Genomic DNA, 17,862 nt, shown 5'->3' with positions numbered 1-17,862 from the left:
CTGCATTAAAATGTTTTTAGGCCTGCCATCCAGTAGTGTTGCTTGTGAGCGATTATTTTCTGTTGCTGGTAATATTGTGTCTCCTTTAAGAAACCGTTTGTCACCAGAAAACGTAAACAAACTTATTGTCATCAAGCACAATGTGTGAATAGATAACTGATTACTCATTTCAATTTCAATTTCTGAATTTCTGTAAAAAAATGTTTAGTGCCAGTAGTTTAGTGCTGTTTCTTGGTGTTAAGACTTAAATGGTGAAGTGTTTTGTTTAAGTGATTTATTATACTGTGTGCGTTGTTAAATTAACTGGGATGGTAAAAAAGCAGTTAATGTGTTAGACTCAGTATGTTGTTATATTAACTGTGATGGGAAAACACATTACAAATACATCAGTTTGAAAATGTTGTTGCTTGTTTGCAAAGTATCGGGTATCGGTATCGGATCGCAGTACTTTTGGGGTAAAATATCGGGTATCGGTATCGGTTCAAAATATTGGTATCGGGCCAACCCTACTGATAACGACAACAGAGATTGTTGAAACGTATGCATGATGTATTCTATATACACCAGTACTTTGGCAGTTATGTTTATGATTAAACTACTTTCCAAGTCCGTGTATAGTGTTCCTAAATACGAGTTATAAAACTTGACTTTGCTGCAGTACTCGTTGACAATTTGGAAATTGTTTTAGTCACGCACATGAAGGATTTGATATCGCCTTATTGCGCTTAAACGGAACAATCAACTTCACGAGAAGAGTAAAACCGATCTGTATCCCACCGTCATCGCAGGGAAAGTTTGAACTTAAACCCGAAATGAGATGCATCGCCACTGGATGGGGCAGTCTTGGTAAGAACTTTGGTTTGCAATAATAAAGTGAATATGGATGAAATGTCTTAGACCCTAATTAAAAATAAAGACTTCTTCAGTCCTAGCAACATTTACCTGTGCCCAAAAAGTTTTTGATTTGAGCTCTTAGTTAGGCTAAAAATAAATAACATAAGATGTTCCGAACAATATACAGATCTCTCAAGTTAAGATTACTTGGAATTTATGTAAAGATTTAATTTGTCAACATCTTATTATTTGTTTTTTTAACTTTGCATACCTTGTTGGACTAATCTTAATGTTTACTTTTTACCAACTTTAGCCATATTCCTCCGTTGTTTTTCTTGTTTTTATATACCGTTGTTTTTAACTTAGCAGCTCGTCCTTTGCTCTGCAGGTGGGGCCAATTACTCACACCAGCTTTTCCACGTTCGTATGCCGCAAATAGATGCAACAGCAGTTATAATGGAGCTTTGCTGAACTCTCAAATATGTGCAGGCGACATCGACAAAGGAGGCAACGATACTTGTCAGGCATGTAGATTGTACACTGTAGAGTATCATATGGGTAAAGACGACTCATGTATATCACCCAAAGATTAAACAAGCTACCGTTTAAAAATTTAATAACACTTACTCTTGACTACAATGACGGAAGATAGTAATAAAGAAATGTGATAAAATGACACGGAGTACAAAATTGTTGTTTAAAAATTCTTCTAAACCATACTGAAGAAGTACATTTTATAAAAAAACCTATGCAGTCGTTTGTAAAAACTGTACTTGAAAAACTAAAAAAATTGTAAAACTATACTGAAATCGCCCTGAACCAACGCGCGCTTATTATAGACGATACCAGTTGCGGATATAATATGTACTAAACTGAAGCTTTAAGTTTCAGTAATAGATTTTATGCATTACATTGCATAACGAAAAACACTAATTAAAGTGTACTAAAAGCTTCAGTTAACTATTTTTCTAGAGAGACTTTCTTTTGGCACCGTTTCTTGTAGATCTCGTTTTGATTCGGTATACCCTTGGCGTAGGATCTAATAATGTTTACTCAATAGACTTACAAAATGGTTTATGTATTTTACTACTTATGGTCAATGTAAACAAGAACAAGTTTGCTTAACTTTAGTTTGCTCGACTTGTTACTGGAAGATAGGTTAACATTAATTTTTTAGGACATCAATTACGACATTGTAATATAAACTTTGAAATTGGTTGAAGGCTACATTGATTGAAAAATAAATTTGTTTCGATAGCCAGGTAATACTTGTCACCCACTACGCACAACATACCCTGTTTCTAACTTCGTTTATTCATGATGGCATACAGTTGAGGCATCTATTGAAAATGTGAAGTTTTTTAAATTAACCCTATCGATTATTATCGAATTTTATACGAAAAGCTAAATGACCGACGGTTCATATTTTTAAAGGGTGACTCTGGTGGACCACTTTTCTGTCTGTTTGGCGAAACAGCCTGGTATCAAGTGGGCGTGACCTCGTATGGAAGTGGGTGTGCAGTAGCTGGATCTCCTGGTGTTTACACAAGAGTTTCTTCCTTCTACTACTGGATCATGAACAGTATGTAGCTCGTTTTTGTTTGATAGACAAATTTGTTTGCTTCTGTTTATAGTTCCATACAAGCAGTGGTGGGATTCAGCCGGTTCGCACCGGTTCAATAGAACGGCCTCACGAAATTTTATGAGATCAGCGAACCGGTTAGCATTACTGGTTACTGTCAATGGACGTGTTGTTACAGAACCGGCTAAAAAATATAACTTTTGTGATAGACTTGCCTGACAAAAATTGAATCCCATCACTGCATTTATGGCTTAGAATTTGTATGTTTTTTTTTTGATTGAATGGTTTTACTTTACCCGGAAAGGTTTAACTTGTGATTAAACACCCCTGGAAATGTGATGTTTTAATGAGTAGTTTTACTGATTATACTGCAAACCTCGAAGTTGTGGTCATTTTATTGCTCTTGTTGTTTAACCTTTTATAAAACAAAACACGGTTCAAAGTGCGATAGTAGCGTTTATTTAATAGTAGCGTATCTAATCAATTTGAGTCGCTTACTTTGTAAATATAAATTCGACATTGCCGTCCCCGCCATCCGCAAACGCAACCACTAAAAATCAACCAAAAAAATTGGCAACCAATCCAGAAGTACCACAAATTGTGGTGGGTAAAATCCAAATTGAAAATCCACTACGACATCAATTGTTTTATATTGCCTTTTCACTTAAATATCAATGTTGCTTGTGTTGCCTTGTTGGACACCATTCGCCTACTGCTATCATCCAGCGCATTCACAGTATGAAAGAAGTCCGTTTTGTTTTCAAATATACTTATAAGCGACAGTGTCCACAGTGTAAAACGTATATAATAAAACTTACATATTATTTCATTTTTAGGTGGTGAGATGGTTCGAATTCATTTTGTATTATTGCTTTTCACACTTCTGGTTACTGTTACTGGATTGAACTGAAGAATTGGGATAAGCTGCAATTACATGATAAAGCAAATACTCAAAACTGCAATATTCTACACAATCTTAAGGTCGAATTTATGAGACAAACTTCATTTTCAAATGCAATTTCTAATCAAGCAAATTCTTTTTTTGGCGGACGTGCTTGTTATCATAAAACAGAGTCGTTTTTTACTTTTTTACACGAGAAATCTCCAATTTTTATGTTATGTGCATTTGTTTGGCTCTTTAAACGATTAATATTTCCTCAACATTGTGCTAAAAGTAAAGATTATGTTTTGCCTGATCTGTTTTATTGCTTATGATTAATTTGTATCCAATTTGTAATTTTGTTCCAATTTGTAATTTGTGTGCTTTTTATATTTTAAAATTGATAGCAATGCACTTAACCTATTTCGTTCAACTTCTTGTTTGTGCTAGTTTTGCCACTTTGGGAAACAAAGGTTCGTCTTTTTATTATCGAATCAAATTCAAATTTTGAATAATCCACTTTGTAAATTAACTTACCTTTTTTCTAGAGTACAGACCAGCAAACAAGTTTTGTTTGGACGCATGAAAAATACTGGTAGTTACCTAATATGACTCACTGTTACACGTTATTACAAAAAAGCACGACGAGATGCATTAAATTGTTTGTACTCTCGTAACAACAAGTTTTTTTTAAGGCAATTTTGCTTTATTTCAGACCAATAGTGATTTTTCATTTGTGCAGATAAAGAGTACAGTTAACCACTTTTAAATACACCACTGTTGCATAGTATGATCGCCAACTGGTCATTGTACAGTAAATTTTGCGTATGGTAGTAGTAAAGGTCGCTAACTGCACAAGAATCTATGCATAGCCGTAAGCATTTTAACGTTTTTCGTATAAGTCGACTTTAGGTACATTTGCACCAATCGGTTGCTGTGATGCAATTACAGAAATTCCAAGAAGTCACTAGGGCTTTTGCAATCGGCGAAGGGCGCTTGCTTCGTTCCATGCTCTGTTTGTTACCTCGTGCAAACGTTGATAGCTACTTTTGAGTGTTCTGGAGTTCATATGTGTTTGGCATAGAAGTTGCTTAGTTGTCGTACAGTTTACTTGTTGTAATAGTTGCAGATTTCAGACAAGCATACAGGAACTTTTTTATGCCTTCTGGAGCCTTATATCCAACCATTTACAATAATAAATGTAAATTGTACATGTACGCCACAGTTTAACTGTTTGTCTGAATCAAACTATAAGGTAGTCTAAAACAATGTGTTAACAATTTAATATGGAATTAATCACAAATCGTCGGCGTGATATCTATGAACTGTGTTGAAAGCCCTCAGCAAGAAATGATGTTTTACTCCCACAATGCGACCCTCCATGATGACAAACAGAAAAAGGTAAGTTATCCAATAAAATAAAGTATGGTTTGTAAAGTAATCAACCTTTACAGTCGCAGTTTTTCAATGATTACTGTTATCTACATCAACAAAATACAATACCTAATGTTAAACGTTCCATGCCAAACAACATTCTGTTTAAAGTTATCCCTTTTAACTGTTTTGGGTTAAAATGCACGTTATGAACTTGCATAACAAAATTACAAAAACCTTTACGTTCGGATTTGAAAAATTTGAAGTTGTTGTTATTGTTTTGCTTCACAATATAAAAGGAAAACCAAGCTTGAATACGTTTGTGTTTATGTAGGAGATGAACTTCTTTTTGAATATGAAATGTTAACTTAACATGCAAGTTTATAGTGTTACGTTAAAATGAGGTTTACTAAGAAGATTGTGTGGAGTTTTTTTTGGCATATTAATAACTTTGCGCACCTCTTTTAATTCTCTACATTTGACATGCCGTGTAACTTCTTATTAATTGGATAAACAGATCTACATTTTAAGTAAATGTTTGCCACAAAATAATAGAATAACATGTCTGCCAAAACAGTTATGTGATGTGGTTTAAACGATCATAAATATGTTACATATTAACACCATACGATTTGATCAAAACATTTATTCCCAAGAGTCTTTATAGGACACGTTTGACATAAATATTTGGTGTCGTCCCATTTTTGCCGGACTTAGTGCCTTGCTAATACAAACCACTAACATTGTGAAGACATGTAGCAATCTTTCGACTACTTCGTAGTTTTTTAATTGTGAGACACGAGACAAAAACCTTTTACGTGTTGCTCGCGTAAAAAGGAGCTCGCACAAGGCCTGCAGGTGAAAAAATATACGACAAAGGGGTAAATTTTCAACGTTGGCGGTTAACTGTTTCCTCGTTCGCTCTGCATACATCTGACATTGTGAGCGTTTTAATCATTGCAATGTCGCAGTTTAGAAAGCATTCATTGCTGCAAACTAATTGTATGCAAATAACTTGAACAAAATGTATAATTTTGTAATATGTTTAGCTTGCTGTATTGGAAAAAGTCTAGCCCCGACGGATTTAGTTGAGGATGTCGGTAAGTTATGTTTTAAAACAGAATTACCTGGAACACCATCATTCAAAAATAATCGCTGCCAATTAAATCAGGTGACAATTAACGGGAGCGAAAACGATAAAAGGCGTGGCCGAACTTATGCCGATAAAAACTGGGCAAATCGAAGCAGCTAAGTTTTAATGAGATGTTTATGTGCCAAATATTTGCAATAAAAATTACCGCTACAAAGCTATCAAAAAACAGAGAATTTGAAACATGACAAGCCCTTGTGATCAGCTATTTATTTATTGTACAAAATACGACTTAGTGACCTATAACATACACTAAACATAAAAAGCGATATGCTCTCATTTTAGAACGTGTCATAAAAATAATTCCTACTTATTTTATCGTATATGTGTTTCAAAAACGATTTTTTTCCTGCCACCAAACGTTTATTTCCTCTATGTTTGTTAAATTTTTCCGCCAAATATTTAGTTGCGGCTCAAACCGATTTTTTGCTGACCACAGTGATTCTGGTTGACTCACTGTGTTTGCGAGCGTGCCATGCGTTGTCTCGCTTCGTTGATTTGAAGTCATGCGCATATGCTGAAGATCAGTCTGGTCTCAAAATATGAACTTGTAACTATTTACCGCCAATGTCAACTTAAACAGATGCTATGCTCCATGACATATATTTAGACAGAAATGTAATGGCCTCTTAGAGCGTTGCGTTAAAAAAATGCTTGGTTAACCCACACCCAACATAGAAGTTTCAAAGAGGGTTAAAAGGGCGCAATAAATTATTCGAATGTTGTTATAATGCTCGAACAACCCAGTTACACAAAAACTGATTTACATCAGCCAAAACTCCTTTTTTATTGCTTTTTTTAAATGCTCTGTAAAAAGTCTTATTATCAGACAAATACTGTCCGAATCATTTGTATCAATCCTACTGTAAAGTGTAATATCTTGGGCTCGATGGGATAAACTAACTTTCCGTCCCAATTCTTAAAATTTGTTTTTCAGCACGAGTTCCTGAGATTGAAACGCGTTAACCCAAAATTTATAGGGTAAAACCAAAATTCAACGCGTGTCAAATTTCGATTGTGGTGGATACGGTGTATAAGTTCTCACTTGGACAAGTTTACCTACTAATAAAAGCAAAACTCAACTGAATCATTAAATTTTTAAACGAACTTTTCAAATCCCAGCCTTTTGTGATATTAAACTAAACAAATTGTCAGCAAATGTCACCTGACGTTATATTCGGCTTAATATCCATAACTGTACTATCTTATCTTTGTCAAAAAGCTGAATCTTATCTATCTTATCTTTATCAAAAAGCTGTAAAACATAAGATAGTGCTTTGTTGTTATGTAATAATAGGCTAACTTTCTGCAAATTAAAACAAAGGTACTCTACTGGTTAGTTTAAATTGCGCAGACACGGCACTAAACGCCGAAGAATGCAGCGTAGCCGTTACAGGAACGAATGGAACAATCTTTTCTCCCAACTTTCCGTCGTCATCTCCGCCAAACTTCACTTGTAATCATTGGCCCACCTGACACGGTATGAATGTTACAATTAGTAATAAGTAAAAACAACGGTTTATTTTTTATATGCTTACTTGAAATATGTTCATGTTCTCTTTAAACCTAGTTGGTTCTTGCTTTACTTTCTGAAAAGGCCAGAATTATCCAAAGGCCAGAGACTTAGCTTTATGGATTTCAAAATTTAACTTCAACATGTAAATGCCATATATTTAGATTCTGATTGTAGAGTTTGGTTATTTTACCATACCTTACTCTGCCGGATGTACTGATGCACGTCTTTCGTTATGCGATGGAAACAGCACCTTGGCACCATTGGTATGGACCATGTAATATGTGTTAAAAAAATATAATATCGCACACAAAATTTGAACTGAAGTTTGTATCATAGCAAATTGTAAAATCTGTGGGACCAATTTTTTCATGTAACGAGTACAATTGCTTTTCAGCATGAAGGCCGCCATCTTTGTCAGTATTACTCATCGGACTTCGGATCATCAAGCAACATAGCGCTACTTGTCTACAAAGCATCTCATAGGTTGCGAACAGTATTCAGCATACACTGGTACTCGATAGGTAACTTGCTTCAAATCAATAGTTCTCAACCTTATACCGATCGCGTACCACCTGGCGACTTTTTCTGTCGCTCAGTATCAATTGAATTTACTAATCCCTGTTTGAATGAGTGGTCCATTTTTCTTGACTAGATTAGCATATTTCAGAAATGAGCAGTGTTAGTAACCCTGAAAGAATGTCCAAGACCAGTGTATCGTTCGATACCAGAGCCGAAAAGTTGGGTCGGTTGCTGTTCCTGATCTAACTTAAGGTTAGTATATTGTAGATACTCCTCGCGTATCACTTGAAAATCTATGGCGGGTACCACTGGTGGTATGGGTACAAAAGGTTGAGAACCATTACTTCAAACTGAAGCTAGTTTTTAAATTTGATTGATTGAAGGGTCTTTGTGTTTCAACGTTTTTAAATCTTTTCTGTTAGAAAACTTTTGCGTAGCACCATTTGTCCTCAACTCAACGACTGGTTCTATTACATCCCCATTGTATCCTCAACCTTACCCTCTTGCCCAACAGTGTGAATGGAGAATTGAAGCTCCAAGTAACAAGGTTTTACATTTTTCAAGAACCCAGTGTTAAGTTTATCGCCTACTCGCGTTTAAAGGCTTTTGCCAAAAAGGAGTCTGTTGTGGTTTGTGTATTTTACAAGTATTTGATAATAAAGTCAAACAGACATCTAGAGTTACTTCTGCCGTCAGAAACATTACTTATCCCATGATGTATGGTGGTGAATGCTTGATGACCGGATGATTCGGTATGGCGCCTTCAATGGGCCTGGCGTACTGTGATTTATATATGAGTGTGTCGTGATTGCTGGTCTGCATAGACGCTTCAGGGCTGATCCCAGTTATGAATTTATGTTCACCTTATCACATGATATTAGCACCACCAGCAACTTACACGTGTAAAATCGCATACGAAACCAAACAAGTTTAATATTTTTAAAAAAAGTCTTAAAATCTCACAGGTCATTCACGTTACCTTCAATGATGTTGATGTTTCCAATGCATATGATTGCTGGCGTGATTACTTGCAAGTTTTGGATGGTGAAGAAGTGGTAACTTTTTGTTTATTTCCCTTGTAAAAATGGTTGTGGTAGCCGGATGTCACTACTAAAACAACATAATTTAACACTTAAAATTGACACACTGCTTAACATGGATGTTTCCAAGAATCTTGAACTAAGTTGACCATGCATTGTCGGTAAACTTTTTACACTATTAACCCTAAAATGTCAACTCTGCCTTGCTTGCACAAGCTTACAAAAGTTGCTTTTGAAATGATTTTTTATTGGTTTTCAGTACACGGGGTTTAAGCTATGCCGAACGAGCCCCAAAAACTTCACAGCTTTAAGTAATGTTGTCACCATTCGATTTGTATCAACCGTTTACAAACTTTTGGCACCTTTCGCGGCTTTAGTATTTCCTGGCACACGACAGGTGAGCTAGGTTATACCTATAGTTAAAAATATATAAAGGTATAGTGTAATACTGGCAAATTCACAACATTGTTAGTTTGTATGATCAGATTTTAGAATACAAAATAGAATACAAAATGCAGACTAAGTTTTAAAAATTGTTTTCATAAGAAAGGGATTTTTCATAGTAGTTCATTTTATCATTTTTTATTGGTAGTTTCAACATTGTGTTTGCTCAAATCGTGTGATACTTGTTGTCATTATTATTGTTACTACCAGATCGCTGTAACCTAAATGAGTACACTTGCTGGGACGGTTCTTGTATCTCCGAAGCCAAACACTGCGATCTGGTGGACGATTGTATGGACAACAGTGACGAAATTGAATGCGGTAAGCCAGTTATCTGTAAAATGAACGATAAATGTTGTCGACCATCAAATCGTAAAATGTATTTGCCTGTAGAAGGTTGCTTATTACGTTTTTTGATTCATAAAAAGAGTCTTTGATAAACTTGCAGAGTCCCGAAAGTTAAGAAATCACATACAAGACTGTGTGTTAACAAACTCTATCGTAAACCCCTTGCATGCTCACATATTTGGCATCGGCAATATATTCGTTTTTTTTTCTAATTTTAGCACACGATTCAACAAACTTGACTGAATGCGGAAAACCTTCGGTGGCTCCACAGTTTACTTGGGTGAGTCCGTGAATTTAAATCAGTTACAACGTATAGAAAGAACTTTAGATGTTTGGTTTGCACCACTTCCACAATTAAAAAACCCACTTGTGAGTTTCATCACTTGGTGATGCAATATGTGTTATCACAGTTTCAAAAAATATAATTTGACAAGAACATGATTGAGTTGAAAATACTAACACAATAAATAACATTTAAAATCGTAGCACAAACATAAACCAATATGTTGCACTACATGACCTTTAAAATGTAATTATCTCAGGACCCTCGCATTGTTGGTGGCAATGTAGCCAAGCCCGGCAGCTGGCCTTGGCAGGTTGCATTGACATTCTCACCTGGAGGCAGATTGTTTTGTGGAGGTTTAATCATTAATGAAAGATGGGTTGTGACTGCTGCACATTGCGTCGATGATAATTTTTTTGATCCTTTGACCAAGTAGGTTTTTTTGTTTTTACTTTTGTTTTGTTTTGTTTTTGTATGTTTACGACTAGTTTCATAAACCAAAATTTCTGCTCTTCGTTAACAGCTGGTATACTTTATGTTCAGTTTTTACGTTGTTGCTGGACGCCATGAGTATAACAAATCTATTGACGAAGTTTCGATAGAAGTCGACTACAAAATAATCCATCCCAATGGACTGTAAGTCATTATATAAGTTCTGGTGATATGCAACAGCAACTAAACCAATTTAACTGAATGAAAATTAAAATAATATTGAAAATGACTATTTTTCATAAAACGTCGATTTTAATGTTTTTTTTTAAATGTTGTCAAATGTAAATCATTTTAAAGCCTTTGTTTAAAAAGTGTTTGCAATGTAGCACAATAACGAACAACTAATCGCTTCTGCTCTTCCAACACCAGTCACAACAGTGTTTTTTTTTAAACTTTGGACCATTCAATCCAGATAATTTGACAATTGTAATTTTGCAGAGACTTTTTACTGGGACATGACATTGCCTTATTGAAGCTGAAAAAACCTCTAAGTTTTAGCGACATCATACGACCGATTTGCCTACCCACAAATACATCTGATTTTTACGTCAAAGCGGGAACAATATGCGTGTCTACAGGATGGGGAGACGTAGGTAAACAATTACCGCTGAAGTTTGCGTTTGTTGCAGTTTTGTATGTCGTATTTCCTATTTTATCAGTTGTCTGTGCATAAACAGACTTCCCTCCGTACACCACGAGAATATGATAGGCGTACAACCAGGAATAAATGTAAAAGCATCCCCCCCCACTATTTTATCACTGTATACTGGCTGCTTAGATAAAATTAACAAATTTAGCCGTGACATTTTAACACATTTTTGTTAGGGTTTGCCGTTTTCCAAAGTACGGACGCATTGCACCAAGTAAGGCTGCCTATAGTCGAGAACGAGGAATGCAACCGAATATACAGCAGCATTGGTCACACCGTTTACGCCAGCAACATTTGTGCTGGTGATGTTGAAACCGGAGTTAGTCCTTGTTATGTAATGAACTAATTTTGAGTTAACTTCAATTAACTATTACTGAACTTGTTTGCGTTTAATTTAGGGCGATTCGGGAGGTCCACTAACCTGCTACATCGGAAACACCTGGTATTTAATGGGAGTAACTTCATGGGTACATAAATGCGGAACAAATTTTCCAGCGGTGTATGTAAGAGCTTCTTCATTCCATGACTGGATACAAAAAGGTGATTAAATTGGTTCCGGCGTAGGTAGTCATGTTTATCTAAGCATAGAAAAGAACGAACAGTTGAAATTAAATGTGAAGTAAGCGTGTGTATGCAACCATTTATTATTTAATTTTTGTTTGGTTACAATTGTACTGTTTGCTGGTTGTGTATTTAGCTTGTTTATTATGTGTTTATTTTTGCAGCTCAAACGTTTGCTGAAAACTTCGGTAAGTACTTGATTTACTTTCTTGTAGTTTGAACTGCTGGGATAAGCATTGAGACATTACATGACAAGTTAGCTTAAGACAATGTGAACAAAAACTTTTAGCAATACTCGTAATTGAAACTAAAAGCTTGAGTCACCCAGTCGGTTGCTTGGTGGATGCTTGGTGAATCCTTTTGCAACAGATGCATCTTCAGAAAAAAAAACATTTAGTCATTAATCCTTTAGTTATATCTTCAATATCTGCGAATAAGCGGAAAGATTCGTAGAAAATAAATATTAAAACGTTACTCAAAGTATGTAACAAAAACATACTTTTGGTAGGCCAGTTTTGGTTGATCGGCCAAAGTGCGCATTTTCGATGTTAATTTTTTTACTTGTGCTACACATTTTCACAGCGTTCTGCGACGGCGCAATAATTTTTACTGAAAGAAGCGGTAATTTTTCTTCGCCTCCGTACGTTGGCGTTGAACTGCCTGACAATGTTTGTACATGGACAATTCTGGCTCCTGAAGACTTGGTAACTACAGTTTTTTAGCAGGCAAAACTATTACAGCGAACGGCAAAAAATAATCTGCAATAATGAGCTGATGATATAATATGCCGTACAAAAAAATTCTCTTGAGCCCCATGCTAATGCCAAGGACTAGATAGAAAGTGACTGATGATTTTTTTCTAAACCTACAGTGACTCGTAAAAGTTTGGAAAACTATATGTTATAGTTTGTTTACATACAAAAATCAAATAAGTTAGAAAACTTGATTAAGTTACTGATATTTTTAACTACTTTGACCTAATTTATGTTGCAAGCAACAAATTTTAGAAATCAAAGTAAGTTACGAATTTGCGGTTCTAGGTAATTTTGTCGTTTCAATTTACGTGGCAGTATAAAATTATGTTTAACTCAGATGCACCAGTAAGTTTTTTTTATCTTTAGCTCATCGACGTTCGTTTTCTTGACTCAGGCTACTCCATGCAATGTCGTACCACAAAGCTGGCAATTTACGACGGCGGAAGTCTTGTAAGAATTTTTTCGATTCAAAAATTCCCTTTCAAAGTGTGAATGTTCGAAGTAAAATAACCGAAGATTTTGCCCACAACTTATTTGTTCATATGCATGCATGTTAAAAACAAATTCTTTGGTTCACAGTACACGGGAAAAGAATTTTGCTCTTCACTCGAATTTGTGGATTTTATATCATCAACCAATAATGTTACATTTTCGTTGCAAGGAGGCTATGAGTTTGTTTTTAAAGTCGCCTGGGAAATGAAAGGTTTCATTTTTGCTTTTGTCTTTATTTGTGCTTGATTTTTTCCGTTTATTTTTTTGATAAATTTTTAGTTGCTTGTGGGTTTATTTTGTAAATTTTCTACTTGTTTTTCCCATTGCAACAGAATTTCATAAAAGGTAAACAACGTGTGTGTTTTGTGTGTATCGTTTTAATAGTAGCGTTTGTAATTAATTTAGGTTGTTATCAATTTGTAGATAATTCGACGTTACTGTCTTCGTCATCCGCAAACCCAGCCACAAACCCAGCCACAAACCCAACCACAAACCCAGCCACAAACCCAGCCACAAACCCAGCTACAAACCCAGCCACAAACCCAGCCACAAACCCAGCCACAAACCCAGCCACAAACCCAGCCACAAACCCAGCCACAAACCCAGCCACAAAACCAGCCACAAAACCAGCTACAAAACCAGCCACAAAACCAGCTACAAACCCATATAGTACAATCCAAACTACAACCAATGAGGCAATCACAACAACTGGCAACCAATCCAGAAGTACCACAACTTGTGGTGGGTAACAAAAAGTATGGTAAAAGTAAACTGTGTTCGTTGTGCTGCCTTGCTCGTCATGAAACAAACTGACCTTTTGAGAGTCGAAATGTAAGGGCACGGGTTTCGGGCTTCTGCTTTCGGGTTCGAAACCTCATGAAGGTCTAAATTTGGGCTCACTTGCATGTCTTGTGCAAATGTTCAAAAAAATGTTTGAATAAAATGTTCCAGGTGCAATTTTTAGATGCTGCAAATCTTTAAAGCAATATATCAACTCAAATTTTTTTTCAGGTGCTTCGTTTACCAAGGATAGATTCAAACCCGGTTTAGTGCTCACCACAGCGCTGCTAATTGCAGCTTTTTTGAACAACTAGATGACTCGCATACCAACATGTGTGACTTTGTGTGAACTTGTCTTCGTTACTGCTTCAAATAAGCTTATGTTTCACAGTTGACAAATGTTAATTCAATAATGTTTTCTTAGCCCACAATATCTGATATTAGTCGCTTACTGACTATTTATTTTTCATATTTGTATCTAATGTTTGGATTTATTGGTATTTTCGTTCTTGTTTTTGCCGTGTTAACCAAATTAGCTAATTTTGTGTCTTTAGTTTGTGAAACCAATTACACTAATTGAATGAAGCAGAATGCTCCATCATACGAAAAAATTGTTAAGATTAAACGATCTCATGGTTCCCTGCTGGTGTCACTTGCGCTAATGATGGGTGACATTTTTCGTCTGTTTATCTTTGCTTTGTGGAAATTTGCTTTGCAGGATCTACCTCATACACCAGAGAGAATCCAAATGACTTGTAAAAGTGGTAAAGACACACCAAGTTGCTCAAATAATAGTATTATTCATGGGTTCGTTGGACACAGTGGTTAATACATACTTGGAGATATTTCGTTATATTGATCTATCTCAAATTTCGCTTTTTAACATCTTGATCTCTCGAAACAGATGGCCTGGTCATTAATTGTTTTCTACCACGTGATTTCTATTTTTGTGATGATCAATATGTTAATTGCCATATTGTCAAAATTGTTCCAGAATATGGGTTATAACAAAACAGCTGTATGTAAGTTTCAAGTGCTGCAATTTGGTTACAATTGATCCGACTTGACGTAGTTTTATCTTCTCCTATAAACGTAATTCCCAATATTCCCCCTTGTCTTACAAGGGATTTTCCGATGTCGGTTAAAGGACTGTGTAATCTGTAATGCACCAATAAATGTTACTGGCAAATCATTAACTGAAACGATAATAAACGGCATTATGATTGCATATTTGTTGTAGTTTGGCATTATGATTGTAATGCACAAACTGCAGTATGATTACATATTTATTGTAGTTTAAAGGTATAAACAGAGAACTTTTAAAAGAATATATATTTTTGCTGGTTTGTGACCGACCGATATGAGCTTCGTTTAAGTGAAACACTGACCTGCATTAGGAATTCTGTTAAAATTTATGAAAAAAATCTCCCGGTAAGAAGTGGCCTGCTCCTTAGGTGCTACATAATACATATGTCCTAAACACGTCAGATGTCTCTAGACAGTCAATCGCGCAGTACAGGGGTCGGAAAGTGCCGTGGTATTCAAGTGCATCCCCGAAAAACGGTTGGTATCAAAAAAATAATTTTCTTCTGTCTGAATTAAGCAGGCACATGTTAACTAAATATATAATGAAACCAACCAAGAGCAAACTGGGGTCATTTTTTCTTGCTCTGTGTTAATTAAAATAATAACTGGGTTCAATACTATATACTAAAAAAATGTGTTAAAGGTATGTAAATATTCATGTCATTTTTTTATCAGGACAATTTGAAAAATGTGGCAAACTAAAACTTTTGAAATCCCTGGTAATAAACGTTGAATTCATTACCAGTAAGTTGTCTGTCATAATAAACAGTGTTAAACATAATAACAATAACAAGTTCTGATAAATTTCCTCTGTTTAAAACTTTTTGCTTATTGCATTAGGTGATAACAGGGAGTTATTAACTCAAAAACCAGGCACCTTGCTTTAGTATGGTTTATCTAATCATAAATTGTGATCAGATTTAAAATGATATTAGGCAAGCAACCCAAAATTTTTATAAAAAAGCCAAAACAAATCTAAATCAAAAACTTGTTTTCTTGTGTTAAATACTATACATAATTGCACACAGTAACTGTTTATAAATAACCTGTGACAGGTTCATTTTAAATCAAAAATTAACATGACCTAAATGCACCATTATAAACATAATTTGATGAACAAATCTGTTGCATTAAAATGGGCATGGAATCAAAATCCAAAAGTTTTTATTTTTTGTAATATGGTAGACCAAACTTGCAGCTCTTTGCAAAATGTTTAGGAACTAATTATTTGTTTTAAATTTGCCGTTGCCTCTTTCCATGGTGTTGTAACTTTTCTAAACTACGTTTTTATTTTGCTAATTCTAATAAGTTTGTTAATAACAATTAAAGTCTTGATGCGCTTCTGACTTTGAGTCCTCTTGTTGATCCGATCAATTCCATAGATGAAATCAAATCAAGAAAATGCAATACCTGGAAAGACTCTAAATCACTTCCTCCTCACCCAACTTTCACAATGCCATAATTTCTTGTCGTTGCTTACCCAATACATTCGGCCTGATAGAAACTTGATTTAAGCATGTTGTTGTTAAATGTAGAAATAAACGATGACAAAATATTCACATGCGAAACATCAAATGGCATGTTGGAGAATTTTAAATTGACTATGATTTCTATGGCAAGGGCATTTTGAGACATCGGGGCTAGATTTTTGGTTCTACTAGCTTTTTTGTAAAGTCTTATTGAGTTTGCAATTGCAAAATTTTGAAATGCATACAAACATGCTATGAGTGCTGCCAGATATTCAAGTGTTTCTCAACCATTGGCCAGGAGCTGTATTCCAGGGGAATTAAGTGTCAAGCGACTATTTTCCGCAATCTTTAATTTTTTTTTCCGACTTATTCTCACAGTTTTTTGTCGATACTGAGGTTTATCGTGAGAACGGTTTGTTGTTTACTCCACACCAGTGCTCCATGATAACTTTTTGGGTGGTGATTAACTGCACATGATTGCACATTATAGGGTCAAATTGTTAATTGGTAATAAATTTTAACTTTAGGAAAACTTCATCAAAAGAATTATCTTTCAAACCAAAACGCTTGCTGTGTATTACAATTTTTTCTGGGAATCTTTCCCTGTTCTATTGCCGTTGTCGCAACGATTTCCGCCTTTCATTTTATAAATCACAAATTCGGGAATTATTTATTTCCAGGCTAAAATCAGTGTTGATAGTGTTGTAGGTTCTCTCTGAATAAGAAACTGAAGATGCTTTGTAGCGAAATTCATTTGATTTTACAACACTGTTAACACTGATTTTAGCCTGGAAATTGAACACTGATTTTTGCCTGGAAATAGGTATTTCTCGAACTTGTGCTTGCTGCGTATGCTTAACTTCGACTTTGGGCAAAAATGAAATGGTCACGCATATTATTTTTACTGTCCTGAAATGAGTTAAGAATCACTGTTCTAGAGTTTAAAAAGCTTTCTTTGAATAATCCACTCACTACATCATTTGTTTATTTGGTTGTCAGCGCAAAAACATTCAAGGATATCTTGTTATGTATGTTGACAATAACAGTAATAAAAAAATTAAAGATGCTAAAATCGTAAATCACTAAAGGTAGGGAATGTTTCGCTCACAAAAAATGTATTACTTGCAGAACTATGTCTGCCCTACATTTCCTGGCTAATTAATTATTTCTACCCAGCCTAGTATAACTAATGGCCATCTGGTTTGATGCGATGCGTTGCCTGGATTGTGATGTATGTACCAAAAAAGAGGGGTTTTAAAAACTAAGCTTAATATATCTATATGCAGCCGAGCGACTTTAAACAGGCCTTGCAACTGTCAACATTACAAATCGGCGCATTACACACGAGAATGATACAATCATCTCTGCTACAATTTTGTTCACCAGGGGAATAAAGTCTCTAAACAAAAACTAATACTTAGGGGGTTTAATCAATAAAAAATCTAGTATCTTTAAAAACAATTACATGTGGTTGGACAACTACCGTGAAACATAAAGCAAGCACCATAGGATTTATGCTAAAGGCGGTAATGATGCAAACGTTTCTAAATCACTTTTATCTTTTATACTGTATTACACTTTTAGACAGCAATGCTGATTAAGTAGGAA

General features: G+C 35.2%; 2 protein-coding genes across 2 annotated transcripts; both read left to right on the top strand.

Annotated features, from left to right (window-relative positions):
• The first annotated feature begins 758 nt into the window (after positions 1 to 758).
• Positions 759 to 4,075, top strand: LOC145222614 (trypsin-like). The gene is made up of 4 exons (XM_080088773.1): positions 759 to 846; positions 1,223 to 1,358; positions 2,269 to 2,416; positions 3,253 to 4,075. Exons 1-4 carry the CDS (start codon positions 818 to 820, stop codon positions 3,324 to 3,326), a joined length of 387 nt encoding a protein of 128 aa, XP_079944899.1. The 5' UTR covers positions 759 to 817; the 3' UTR covers positions 3,327 to 4,075.
• A 461-nt stretch (positions 4,076 to 4,536) lies between these two features.
• Positions 4,537 to 8,937, top strand: LOC145222625 (bone morphogenetic protein 1 homolog). The gene is made up of 6 exons (XM_080088787.1): positions 4,537 to 4,697; positions 7,175 to 7,300; positions 7,498 to 7,599; positions 7,731 to 7,857; positions 8,278 to 8,402; positions 8,821 to 8,937. The coding sequence occupies exons 2-6, from the start codon at positions 7,223 to 7,225 to the stop codon at positions 8,935 to 8,937; spliced, it is 549 nt and encodes a 182-aa protein (XP_079944913.1). The 5' UTR covers positions 4,537 to 4,697; positions 7,175 to 7,222.
• The last annotated feature ends 8,925 nt before the right edge of the window (positions 8,938 to 17,862 follow it).

The sequence above is a fragment of the Phallusia mammillata genome, chromosome 4 (assembly GCF_965637545.1).
Source record: "Phallusia mammillata chromosome 4, kaPhaMamm4.hap1.1, whole genome shotgun sequence".
Classification (NCBI taxonomy): domain Eukaryota; kingdom Metazoa; phylum Chordata; class Ascidiacea; order Phlebobranchia; family Ascidiidae; genus Phallusia; species Phallusia mammillata.
This window is presented reverse-complemented; position numbering and strand designations above follow the sequence as displayed.

Coding starts and splice junctions, on each gene's coding strand:
- LOC145222614 (XM_080088773.1), top strand. CDS start 818: ATGCATCGCCACTGGATGGGGCAGTCTTG. Junction 847..1,222: donor CACTGGATGGGGCAGTCTTG/GTAAGAACTTTG, acceptor TTTGCTCTGCAG/GTGGGGCCAATTACTCACAC. Junction 2,417..3,252: donor CTACTACTGGATCATGAACA/GTATGTAGCTCG, acceptor TTTCATTTTTAG/GTGGTGAGATGGTTCGAATT.
- LOC145222625 (XM_080088787.1), top strand. CDS start 7,223: ATGGAACAATCTTTTCTCCCAACTTTCCGTCGTCATCTCCGCCAAACT. Junction 7,301..7,497: donor TCATTGGCCCACCTGACACG/GTATGAATGTTA, acceptor CCATATATTTAG/ATTCTGATTGTAGAGTTTGG. Junction 8,403..8,820: donor TTGAAGCTCCAAGTAACAAG/GTTTTACATTTT, acceptor AAAATCTCACAG/GTCATTCACGTTACCTTCAA.